Source organism: Halichoeres trimaculatus, unplaced genomic scaffold, assembly GCF_033239565.1.
Source record: "Halichoeres trimaculatus isolate MK-OKI-2021-1 unplaced genomic scaffold, fHalTri1.1 fHalTri1_scaffold_20, whole genome shotgun sequence".
NCBI classification, from domain to species: Eukaryota; Metazoa; Chordata; class Actinopteri; order Labriformes; family Labridae; genus Halichoeres; species Halichoeres trimaculatus.
This window is the reverse complement of record NW_027437198.1, coordinates 20,736,885-20,749,484: the sequence shown is the minus strand read 5'-3', so window position 1 is coordinate 20,749,484 and position 12,600 is coordinate 20,736,885. Positions and strand designations below refer to the sequence as shown.

At 38.2% G+C, this 12,600-nt stretch overlaps 3 protein-coding genes across 3 annotated transcripts in view; 2 read left to right on the top strand and 1 right to left on the bottom strand.

Moving 5' to 3' along the window:
• Positions 1–12,600, top strand: part of usp22 (ubiquitin specific peptidase 22) — a 99,222-nt gene that overhangs the window by 50,018 nt on the left and 36,604 nt on the right. The window lies entirely within an intron of this gene.
• On the top strand, positions 103–1,408 carry rasd1 (RAS, dexamethasone-induced 1). Its single transcript, XM_074696973.1, has 2 exons — positions 103–460; positions 573–1,408. Exons 1-2 carry the CDS (start codon positions 190–192, stop codon positions 1,094–1,096), a joined length of 795 nt encoding a protein of 264 aa, XP_074553074.1. The 5' UTR covers positions 103–189; the 3' UTR covers positions 1,097–1,408.
• Positions 1,920–2,920, bottom strand: med9 (mediator complex subunit 9). Its single transcript, XM_074697121.1, has 2 exons — positions 2,793–2,920; positions 1,920–2,437 (listed from the first exon to the last, which is right to left on the bottom strand). Exons 1-2 carry the CDS (start codon positions 2,870–2,872, stop codon positions 2,218–2,220), a joined length of 300 nt encoding a protein of 99 aa, XP_074553222.1. The 5' UTR covers positions 2,873–2,920; the 3' UTR covers positions 1,920–2,217.

Genomic DNA, 12,600 nt, shown 5'->3' with positions numbered 1-12,600 from the left:
CTCGCTTAGCTGGAGCGTGACGCATGACGCATTAGGGAGGCGCGGCAAACTTTTCCCATAAATTGCCAGCCTGCTCCTCTCATGCTCCAGAGCGCAAGATAGCAAGGCTAGATTGCTTGCATCCCTCTACGGATTTTACACCACTCCTTGCCTCAGCACCGTCCACCTCCGGGTGCAACTGCTGCAAGTATGATTAAGAAGATGTCCCCATCCGAAAACGAGTTCGACATACCGGCTAAGAATTGCCACAGGATGGTGATTCTGGGCTCCACCAAAGTAGGGAAGACAGCAATCATCTCTCGGTTCCTGAACGAGAGGTTTGACGACCAGTACACGCCAACTATTGAAGACTTTCACAGGAAATTCTACAGCATCAGGGGAGACGTTTACCAGCTGGACATTTTGGACACATCTGGAAACCATCCCTTCCCTGCAATGAGGAGGCTTTCAATACTTACTGGTGAGTAAAGCTTTAAAACACCATGACATATTGCTGTTTCCAGAGTTTTATATCTGCAGCCAAAATGTCAATATTGGGTATTAAATTTTGTTTTTATTATTGTGTTTTCCAGGTGATGTTTTCATCTTGGTGTTCAGCCTGGATAACAGAGACTCCTTCCAGGAGGTGCAACGCCTGAAGCGTCAGATTTACGAGACAAAGTCCTGCCTGAGAAACAAAACCAAGGAGAACGTTGACGTCCCGCTCGTCATCTGCGGCAACAAGTGTGACAAAGACTTTTACCGCGAAGTGCAGGAGGATGAGATCCAGCAATTGGTCAGCGGGGAAGAGCACTGCGCTTACTTTGAAATCTCAGCAAAGAAGAACACCAACGTCGACCAAATGTTTCAGACTCTCTTTACTTTGGCCAAACTGCCGAACGAGATGAGCCCCGATCTGCATTGCAAAGTTACCCTGCAGTACAGCGAGGTCCTTCACAGAAAGTCTTTCAGAAGCAAGAAGTGCAAAGACGGGAACGCGTATGGTGTTGTGGCACCGTTTGCGCGGAGACCCAGCGTGCACAGTGACTTGATGTACATTAAGGAGAAAGCAGTAGGAGGCGGTCAGGCCAAAGAGAGGGGCTGCATCATATGCTGACGCTCTCCTTGCCCTGTGCATAAGAGACTTTCTGAAAGAACCGGAGCGGAGGCCAGCCTTTCTGCATTCAGGGCACACCAGCCCTGATACTGTAGACTTCAGCCTCAGAAGAGACACTGGCATAATGTGAAACATTTCTTTTGTAAGAAATAAGGAAAACGTAGCTTTGCTCCTGCGTAATGCAGTACTGAAAATGCTGTAAAATCTGCCTCTACGTTAGCTTGCCGAGAGTGGCATGGAAAAGTTTACATTTGGTTATTTTTTTACTTGGTGAAACTTGAATGTTTGTTGCAAACTGAACAAATTCTGAATGTTTATTTATTACGTCTGCGTCATTTTTTGCATAAAAACAATAAAACAAATTGCTACTTTCATAAACTCATGCTTTCTTCTGTTTTTCTTCTAAGTGAGACATAACACAGACACAAACACTTTACAGTCTATGTACACCTAAAATTAGTTTTCCTTCCTACTGGTTCATATCCCTTTGCTAAAATATATTAAAACTGCATTTATTTAATGCAGATGATTTATGCCTAAACTTAAAAACACTAAGAGTTAAAGTAAGCAAATAAATCCCTTTCTGAAGTGCTTCAAGCTACCCTCCTTAAACCAGATATTGTTTACACATTACATTTTTTGGTTGCTGTTTTATTTACAAAATGACTAAAAATCAACATTTGACCACCTAATTTAATAAGATATAGCTTTACTAGTGTTTTCTCGGAGGGAATAAGCAGCGGTAACTTTAGCTTTATTACTAAAATAAGGCTACAAGGATAAAAACAAAGGCAGGAAGCTCAACAGTTCAAGAGTGATTTTTTATTACAAAAAGGGATACTAAAAAATATTCAAAGATAAATCATTTTTGAACATACAAGGAAATTAATGAATAAAGTCAGGAAAGTAACTAAAAAAAAAACAAACAAAAAAAAACTTTTTCAGGGGCAACACTTTCATATCAACAAAGCTTCTGCACAATAATAGTGCAACATAATAAATAGAATACATTGATGAATGCGTCTGCCTGCTTCTCTTAAATCCGCACCATTCGTGAGAGAAAAAAACAAAACGTCTCTTCTCATCACAAGTCTGTCAGTTCAGTGACCCCGCTCATGGGTTCAGGATGCTTTGGGCACTTCAAACATGCACAGGCTTTTGTATTTCTGCAGGAGCTGGTTCTTGGTGCGGACCTGCTCCCGCAGCGTTGCCAGCTGTAGCTGCTGCTCCTGCGGACTGCTGTCTATCCCTGGCATGGCGGAGATCTGCTCCCGAGCCTCCTGGATCCTTGACTTTAGTTTCGCAAGCTCTTGGTGAACATCCTGGCTGTCCTTGTCCATGCTTACAGAACAGAAGGGTACAGAAGGGGAAAAAAGAGATGATGTGTTGTTAGTTTGTGTGAACCTCCAGCTTACAGTACTACCATTAAAGTAACGTTATCTTAAACTAAATTCAAACTGTGGATCTCCATCACGACCAGGCTTATGCCTACCATGTGATAGGTGCATACTCCCAATTACAAGTTCTGTGACATGATGAGATTTACCTTTCCAGTAAGCCCGACTACATTTATGGCTAGCATTAGCTTTAGCTATCAACGGGTTGAGCAACTCTAAACGACTCTACGAGGAGAACACCCGTTCACACAGAGCTGTGGATAGACACACAACACATATAGACCAGTCGGCAAACATACCATTTGATAATGTCGTGAACTAAAGGCAGCAAAGAGCAATCATCGCCTTCTTTCTCTAGCTTCGGCTGAGCCACCGCCATTGCGCTTCCTGCTTTGCGGCGCAGGCTGTGTACGTCATGGCAACCAGGATGACGTCGCACGACAACGGCCGGTTGTTAATAAAATATTTTGTTTGTGTCTTCACGAACGATCCTACAGACAAAAGAAAAACAAACAGAAAAAAGTAAAAAAGTAAAACTATTTTGTTTAAATATTTGAAATAAATAAGAAATAACCATCAAAATGTTTAGGTCTTCATAAGATTGTCAACAGTGCATGGTAATTCATTGCTGTGCTCATTTGTGATGAATCCCTTGCAGACTTTGTAATAAAAATGTATGAAGAATTCTTCATAAAAGCCCTGTTCAACCTTGCTTTAAAGTATGAATTCAAATTTATATTTAACTATTTAGTTTGTAACATTGTGGTCCAGCCACATTTCTTGAGCATATATCACTTTTTATTTCTTAAGACAAATAGTGGACTGTCATGTCATCATTTGTGAATTAAGTGACAACAACCTATATTGATAACCTTAATTTTCTGTGAAATAGGCCACAGATAATACATTATTACACTAAACAAACCAATCTGACCTCCAAAGGCTGTGGGAAAATGCTTCACTTGCCACCTCCTAGCAACTGACGACTAAACCTTAATTCATCCTCCTATGTCTACAAGTGTGACCCAACACGCCATGTTCATATGGAGAGGAACTTGGCAACCTGTGCAAACAGCAGTATGCGTGACGGGCACACATGAGGTTTAATGGACTGCAATGACTAACACTGTCCGTCTACTGTATAGATCACTGAAGGGTTGTATTCAGGTCATGTGTTTCCATTTTGGCACACCTCTTGTCTTTTTGCATATGTCCCTGCTTTGCGATTGAACGTGATACATGAAACAACATCAGAACAGAAAGCTTTTATTCTACTGACAGGAAGATTGACATAATTATCAAAAGGCAAATGTAATACTGTGACTGAAAATATCAGTCATCCTTTCCTTTCAGTTCATCGACACTTATTTAATATGCAGCCTTAGTCACACACACTGTTAGTGCTAATTGTAAGGCTCATTAGTCTGGAAAATAGCTCCCCATAGGTTCACTTATTGTTCACTCTCAAGTTAGATGAAAAAAAAGAGATTTCCCTTCTTGTTAAAAAAATAATCAAAATAAAACCAGCAATTCCCAAGGTGTTTTATTCTTAGTCTAATAAAGCAGTGGTCCTCAAAGTGGGCGTATAGACCCCTGATGTTATGAGACATCAATATGGGATTTAAAATCATTTTCAATTGCATATTCTATCCAGTATTAAAAATATATATATATATATTTAAAAAACAGATCATAAACTTGAATTAAACTTAATTTCCATAATGGTTAAAGTAACAAGTTTATAGCAAACAGATAACTTGTCAGTCTCTTATTCTCTTAATAAAAACACTGAACTGAAGAAATTACTGTTCAGAAAGAGAAAATGGATCTATTTTCCCAACGAAACAATGTACAGAAAACAGTTTTTGATAGATGATAATTTGAAATTAGATGTAAACTGAGTGATACTTTGATTTTCAAGATTTTCTGAGTCCAATTTCATTTTTATCACTCATGTTGAACATTTTTATTTCAGCTTATTACATACTGACTGTTTAGTTGCAATTATATATTTATGTTCTGGTCCAGGGCATTCCCTAAATTATCTTCAATTATTTTTCCTTTTTTTCCATGTTGACTGCTGGTGAAAGTTTTCAATCCCTGAGTGATATGTAATACGGGGGCATGTTAGTTAATGAAAAGACGTTAAATGAGGCTGCTTTAACGTATCCCCACCTATCAGACTTCTGATTTTCCTTCTCTCCTCTTGGTCCGTCTCTCCTTGTAAAAAAATTTGAAGTCACTAATAGTCGGCAGGCCAAACTGGAAATGCTGACTCATCCTAATTTTCTATCGACCATATACAGACTGTAGCAGGCTTTTGGCTGCACCTACTTATCAGTTGAGCTAGACGTACTCCTAATTGTGCCTAACGGTGCAAAATTCTTCATCCATACTCAAACATGTTTAATTTTTCTGTGGAAGCAGGCATTTGAGGCAACATAGTATTTTTCCAGATTAACTGGAATTTAGTTTTTGTTGTTTACATTTTCAATATGGTGACCACAAATGCCACTGAGACTACATCAATATTTTATAGTCTGGAGTAGACACCTGGGTTAAATAGCATTGCCTAATAAATCTGTTCAACATCAGAGGTGTATTTGCCTTTAGAAACTCAAGTCAGTAGCGTTGAGTTCTGCCACTCTCTGCTGTAGCTCATGAAATGTCACAGTCCTCCCTGTTGATCATCAAAACCTCACTGACCTATTTTTTCCCAGAGCTATACATCTTCATCAAAGGACAGATTCAGCAGCTAATCCCCCCTGCCTTTCCCCAGACACAGTGCCCACATCTGGTAAACACTGCAGCGACAAATTCTCATTAGCCACCACAGCCGAGACCACCCTCGTGACAGGGCCGCTGAAGACCTAATTATGACTTAGCTTTACCTCACATTCAGACGCTAGGCTTATTGAACATTTCCTTTGGTCACACCTCCAGCTGAGAAGTCATCCTAATGATATAACCAGACCCTAATTTCTAGAGTGTGTGCCTGGGTTACATCTATGCTGAAAAGTTCTACAGTTTATAGGCTATACGTGACCCAGATTTGAGTCAAGAGACCCAGATAGATCATTATGTGGTGTGGGTGTTTCACCATTTGGGTCATGGGGAGAGCTCTGTCATCTTACTTTTATACTAGTTCTGGAAAGTAGGCCATTTTTTGACCCGTAATCACATCCCACACAAATGATTAAACAAATTTAACTGGAATAACATCCACATTGTGTCTGTAATTGAAGTGTTATTAAAGCACAAAGGCTGTCATGTGAGTGAAATGACGTGTGTGGTTGTGGTGAAGGTTGTAATATTCTCTGTCCTGGTAAACGCTACATCAGTGTAATCACAATTAAGCATTTTTCATTTATAGATATGTGTCATCATGTCGTATTTGTGTAACTTTGACCTATTTATTGTTTTCTTTTACGTAAAAGTTTCATTCTTGCTTGAACATGTTCATGAATGAATGCACTTTGAATTGACTCGTAGGTTTCATATGTACGATATTTCACTGACATGTAAATCATTTGATAATGATACTCAGTTTTCTCTGACTGTGTTGTCCACCTGTATTTCATTCAGAAAGTTAATAACGGCAACATTATGAGGCAACATAATAAAAGGATTACTGATGTCACATGCTGTGCTCTTGCAGTTTTTCATATTACGGTTATATTGATAGTGAAAGAGCTTTGATTCATTTTAGGTTGTCAGATTTTAACATGATACAAGAGTAAGTAGAGAATTTGAAACCGTTAATGCAAGAGCAGAGAGGTTTGAATTTTCCTTTTTTTAAAGACACAATATGGGAGTTATTAATAATTCCTTTTTGGAAATAAACCGCTGAATGATCCAATTGACGCTGGAGCGTTTTTTTCACATCTTGGAAAAAAATCATAAAAGTAAATGTGTCATGCTTAAAATAGGATTTTCTTCCAGTTTGGTGTTTTAATGGAGCTGTGAGGAGTTTTTAAGTAGTTTTAAGAGATAAATGCCTGATTGTAATCAAAACTTTAAAATGAGAATATCAGCGCCAATATAGGTTATTTTGAAATGCTACTTCTTGGCTTCCTGGTTGGGTCAAGCAGGACCGGATTGATTTACAACACGTCTTACGTCTCTGTAATAAAGTTAAGTAGTGAGATATGTGTTTTTCTCTGAAAATGATTTTTTGGATTAATTTAGTCATGATAGTGGAGCCTAAATGTCCCACAGAAAAAAGACATGAAAGCAGAAGAACGCTAAACGGGAGAGTGATACAGCCCGAGCCAAAGGCTAAAACACGGGCTAAATTGTTTGAGATAACATGAATTCCAACCCACATGCAGCAGTTATTCTGCAGTGGTCTGTTCAAACTTGAGTCTATCAATAAAATAAAAAGTGAGGTGACGTTAGCTCTGCTTAGCAGATGAGCGCTTGCGGGACATGACCAGGATTCACTAACATTACACACTGCAGGCATGTTTTAGAGCGGCAGACTGCCAGTAGCGGCACATATGGACAGCTATTAAACTACGGTACAAACTCACGTTTACTTGTCACGTTTTAAACAACAGTGCTACATAACTGTTGATAAATACCTTACCTCTATGAGTTTTATCTAGTAAAAAGTTGTCTTGAACAAAGAAAATTTGTTAAAAGTCAGGTCTTCACGACAGTGTGCATGAGACTCTGGACTAAAGGTGGTGATGGAGTCCAATTAAAACAGATCCTCCCCACAGCATCTTTAAAGTTAGAGCATAAAGAGTTTGCATTTAGACACAAGCTTGAGCTAAAAGCCTAACCTGTGCTGCCATTCTTACAAATATCAGAGACGCTCTGAAAGCGCAAATGTTGGACCAAATTTCAAAGTCTACATCACTTTTCCAAAAATGACACAGGAAGACATCTGTGAGAAAAAATGAGTGTGCAGTGCTCCACATTGAGGCTGCCTCCACAGAAATTCCAGTGTATGAACTTTGTCAAGTTTTTTTTTTTTTTTTGCAGTTCAGATTAAACTCACACATTATGACTCTTGAGGGAATGCTCAATGCTTGGGCCTTCCAACTCCAGGCCACTTCCAGCTAAAGCCTAGCATGGACACTCCCTAAAAGGCCTTGTTGTGTTGACTTGAAAGGGCAGCTCACTGACCTCTTTTCTGGCGCAGAGCCTGGGGGATGTACGCATACGCACTGTCTGCTAATCCTGACATGCTTCTTCTGACAATTTCACACAGTCCAACAGTTTGGTCCCATGCATCGTTAAATGAGATATCCTCCAACTAAAACAAGTGTCTTGTTTAGGTAATGTGTTCCTAGAACCTACAAAATACCAGAGGACAGCTATGATCAGCCAAACATTAAGCATGTGATTGGTGAGTCTTGAGAAGTTGCTTGGAAGAGACATTTTGAGAATTTGTTCAAGGCCAAGTCACCAGTCAGCTGCTCTATCGTTTTCCATTCCACACAAGACATGTTTGATTCAGTAAACAATGCTTTCTAGTCATTCACATCTGGGGTCATTTGGTCATGAAATCCAAACTCTGTGAAAACATTGATCACAAGTTAAGAGGGAAAGCAGGGTCCACTCCTGAACAGTCTCCTCCAAAACTTTGCCTCCACCAAAGCCAGTATTCCAAACATTGTATTTGATTTTGTGTAAACCAGCAGGGATTTTCTTTATGATTTATGTTGTATCTCAGAAGAAAGTAGGAGCTATTTCACTAGCTACATTTCTATCATCATACAAGTTTTTATGGCTGCTTTGAGTTTGATCTGTTATTACACTGCTTGTTTTTGTCCGCTGGTTCAGATTTAATGGTGTCTTTCGTGGCCCATAAGCTACAAGCTCTAATACCCAGTTCTTTGAAAATCAGGGTAGTGGTGTCTTCGTCAACTCTGCTGACAAACATGCTAAAACACAGCCAATCAAAGACACCGAGAACATCACCTCTTCATCAGAGCAAAATACCAAACAGAATTATACAGTACGGACTAAATGATTGCGTTTTACCCAGAATTTTTATCTTCCCTAATACTGATCAGTGTTTGTCATTGCAATCAGGATTCTTGGAAAGCATTTCCATGGAGCCCTGATGATGATGATGTCCAGGCTTGAAGCAGTTTTCTCTGGTGCTATAATTTAATTACATTAGAGCACAGTCGACTTGCTCGCAAGCTAAATTGAGAGTGCTGCTCTGTGAGTACTGAGGTAGCGTTTGAGTGGTGCCTTGCAGTTTAATTTTGGTATTAAATGAACTGTCTGACACGAGAGGCAGTCAGCAGTCTCCATCGCCATGGCAACTATTAATGGCCATACACAGATGATTGAGATGAACTAATTCACACTGCCTCACTCAACATATTTCTCTGAGCCAAATTCTTTCTCTTTTGTCAAAAAAACAAAACAAAACAAAACAAAAACCTACTGATTCAGAGGTGTTTTGAAAATTCCTTTGTTCACACAACGATGTAGAAATGGTTGAAAATGTTTACAGAAGCAGGTCAGGCCAGTAGATGGCAACGGTGTGTAATCAGTCTGTCATGTCAAACATCAAAGAAGAACATTGCAGAGTGAGACGCTTCCATAGACTGTACAATAAAAGAAAGTAGTCTCTGTGATGTCACCCATCTGTTTTTACAGCAAAGTTTTGAAGCATGTCTTCTTGAGGAGCCACAACGGAAATGTTAACTTAGCCTGTCTTTGTAGGAAGTTGAGGCAGGCTGAGAGCGACAGCATGACTGCCTGTCAGCTGTGGCTCTAATTCTGCAAAACTCGCAATCTTGATATCTTCCAAACCACCAGGCCATAGTAGGTGGAGAGAAATGCAGTGAGACAAAAGTTATGTCCATAAGTGAAAAGAGCTTTAGGTCATGAAGAGCTAAGATTTCAAGAAATTTACCACCTGCTCAAGAAGACACCTAGCAGCCACCTTAAGCTATTGTCCGTGTGCACAACCATTCAAAATAATAATAGTAATAATAATAAAAATAAATAAAAAACTCAACAGTACAAATATCCAGGAAAGCTAATTTGTTGTCCCACTCATTTCTTATGTGTTACAATACCTCAAAGTGACCGGTGAGTAAAATATAAAGTCTCAAAAGACTTTGTCGAAAACGACCATGAAAGAGGGCTTTTGTTTTGTATAAAGTCATTTTGACGTCCACAGCTGGTTCTGAGGTTGTTTGGACATTTGAAATTATAACATTATTTTTTTTTTATGGAACTTTAAGTTGATATATTGTGATGAAGGAATAAATCTGAAGAGGAGCAAACTACTTACTTTTACTTTTTAAATTTTGCCCTATGATGAAAAACGTAGTTTACAACAAGAAACAACAAAAAAAGTACAGGAAATATATTAATATTCAAAACAAACAAGACCTTCAAACCACAGAAGATAATCGACAAAACAAAGGCAAACCTGTGCAGGAACATGACCTGAGCAAAAGGAAAAAAAAAGCAGCAATACTGAAAAAGAAAAGAAAAAGGAAGAGGGAGGAAAAAGGGGGCCCTCATGGGAGGCACTCTACAAGGGGCTTAGTCTGAGAGAAGCAAGCCTGCTATCATGCAATACATGACCCATAATTAACTCTGTATAAGCGTCCATTAAACTGGATAAGTATCCTTGTATGTATATGCATACATATATTTTACTTCTACTTTGTAATACATCATTTATTATGATCAATGTTTCATTAAATATTGAACATTTAGAACTCCTCAGTAAAGATATTGCTCATCAGCCTGATCACACTGTTAAATTGTTGTTTGTATGGATGGTTGGATGGAATCTCACCAATGTTTTCATCCAAGGAAAAGCATCTTGACTCATAACTTAACTTTTTTTTTCTTTTCTAAATAAACACTTGAAACGTGAGCGGAGCTCCCTGGTGTATTGTTTCTCTAAGCTTGTTTGTTTTGGACCTCATCAAGAATCTGTGTGTCTGATTCTGATTTCCTCTTCACGGTGTGTGCGACACAGAAGAAGTTGCACAGTTTGATGGCCAAGGGCAAAAAACACTTCCTGTGGCAGTCTGCAGCACAGTCTGGTGAAATAAATCTGAAAATTTTCCATATATCAAGTAGGGTTATAGAAATGTATTTTTGCAACCAGTAAAGTTTGTCCCCCCAAATGGCCAGAAAGAATCCAGGGTTACAGTACATCTTTTTTTTCCAAAGTTTTCAACAGTTTACACTGGCTTCATTATGGTTAGCAAGTAGAATCATGAAACATTAAAGAGACACACTCCTATGTATAGTCAGATGATGTAAAGCAAGTTTAAGGCAGTACAGGGATGTGTATACACTTGCATCACTTTTGATTCAGCTTCATACAAAGTGATGTTTATAATGCACATTATGGCTTAGTCATCTTCCAGACAATGCTGTTCCATCTCTCATCCTTACGTTTACAGGGAATGTTCAGCTCTCAGAGAAGCACAGTGCCTCCGGTGATTAGGCTCAGTGAGATTTTTTCTGTTGAAAGCCTAAATTTCCTCCAGATTTGTCTTTCTCTGTGCGGTGTTTCCTTAATGGCCGTTTTATACTCGTGGGACAATCCAAAATATGCAGAGGGCTATTTCCTAATAATCAAATACTCAAAACATCCTGTTTTGCTTCCTAAGCAAGCCATGGTTAACACAACTGTCACACAAAAATATCCTGCAAGTAGTGGAATGATGAAGAACTTTCCCTCTTGATGGTCATTAGGCTGATAAATGTCACAGTCCAGCTGTGTACAAAAAAACCTCAACCTCCGTATGGCTATCGCAAAGCATTTTTTATTTTTTATCTTTACACTTGCTGCCTGTTAGTTTTTGTATTGATTTTGTAATTTTTTGGGGGGGATTTTAAGCACTATATGGCCTTGCTCCAGACCACATCATCAGAGAAGTGGTTCAAGAACAATGAGGACCTCTCAGATCTTCTGGCTTCTTTCTATTAGCTGTCGGTTGGACAAGAACAAAGACACTTGGTGTGATGTTGCGCTCAGCTTCAGTGATGAAATCTATTGGGGACTGCAAGTTTTTATACTTTTAAACATAAATTAAAGACCTGAATTCCTTAACCAGAATGTTCATTATTAATTTCAATTTTTTAATGAATTTCAATCGTAATTTATTAAGTAAACAGCATTTCTGTATATTTCATGCCTGCATTCGTCTTCAACCTCGATCATTTTAATTGTCCTTAAAAAACAAACAAACAAACAAAAAAATGTTGTACAGTCTTTTTGTTTGTTTGATGCTTTAACTTTTTTAAAATAATCTTTTACTGTTTAAATACACGTATTGTATTGCTTTGGCTTTGCATTAGTCACTATGCCAAACTTTACTGGTTGCAAAAACACATTTCCATAACCCTACTTGATTTATACATCAGCTCTCAGATTTATTTCACTAGAATGCGCTGCCCAATGTCACAGGAAGTGTATTTTTTCCCTCGGCCATCAAACTGTTCAACTTTTTTTACGGTGACACACACACCGTGAAGAGAAAATCAGAATCGGACACACAGATTCTTCAGGAGGTCCAAAACAAACAAGCTTAGAGAAACAATAAACCAGGGAGCTCCGCTCACGTTTAAAGTGTTTATTCAGAAAAAAAAAGTTAAGTTATGAGTCAACATGCTTTTCCTCGGATGAAAACATTGCAAACACATCCATGCAAACACATCAACAATTTGACAGTGTGACCAGACAGCAATAGTTTAACTGAGGAATTCAAAATGTTTGATATTTAATGACACATTGAACATAATAAACTATAATTCACAAAGTAGAGCGAATAGATTTAGGTATATGTACACAAGGATATATATATATATATATATATATATATATATATATATATATATATATATATATATATATATATATATATATATATATATATATATATATATATATTCTTAATCATATTTTTTACCCCTGTAAAGCACTTAAAACTATTTGAACGAAAAATGCTAGAAAATAGTTTGATTGACACCTTTCATTTGTTGGCAAACACAAACGAGGGATGACAAGAGATGCTTGATAAAACAATCTGTTTCAGAGCAGAAAGGAATAAATGAAATTCCCCATTAAAATGACAAACAACACTCACTGTTTACTAATGATTA

Bases quoted from the DNA above. Each gene is read 5' to 3' on its own strand.
- rasd1 (XM_074696973.1), top strand. From the start codon at position 190: ATGATTAAGAAGATGTCCCCATCCGAAAACGAGTTCGACATACCGGCT. The intron at 461-572 runs GTGAGTAAAGCT...TGTGTTTTCCAG, and splicing joins GAGGCTTTCAATACTTACTG to GTGATGTTTTCATCTTGGTG.
- med9 (XM_074697121.1), bottom strand. From the start codon at position 2,872: ATGGCGGTGGCTCAGCCGAAGCTAGAGAAAGAAGGCGATGATTGCTCT. The intron at 2,438-2,792 runs GTATGTTTGCCG...CTGTTCTGTAAG, and splicing joins GTTCACGACATTATCAAATG to CATGGACAAGGACAGCCAGG.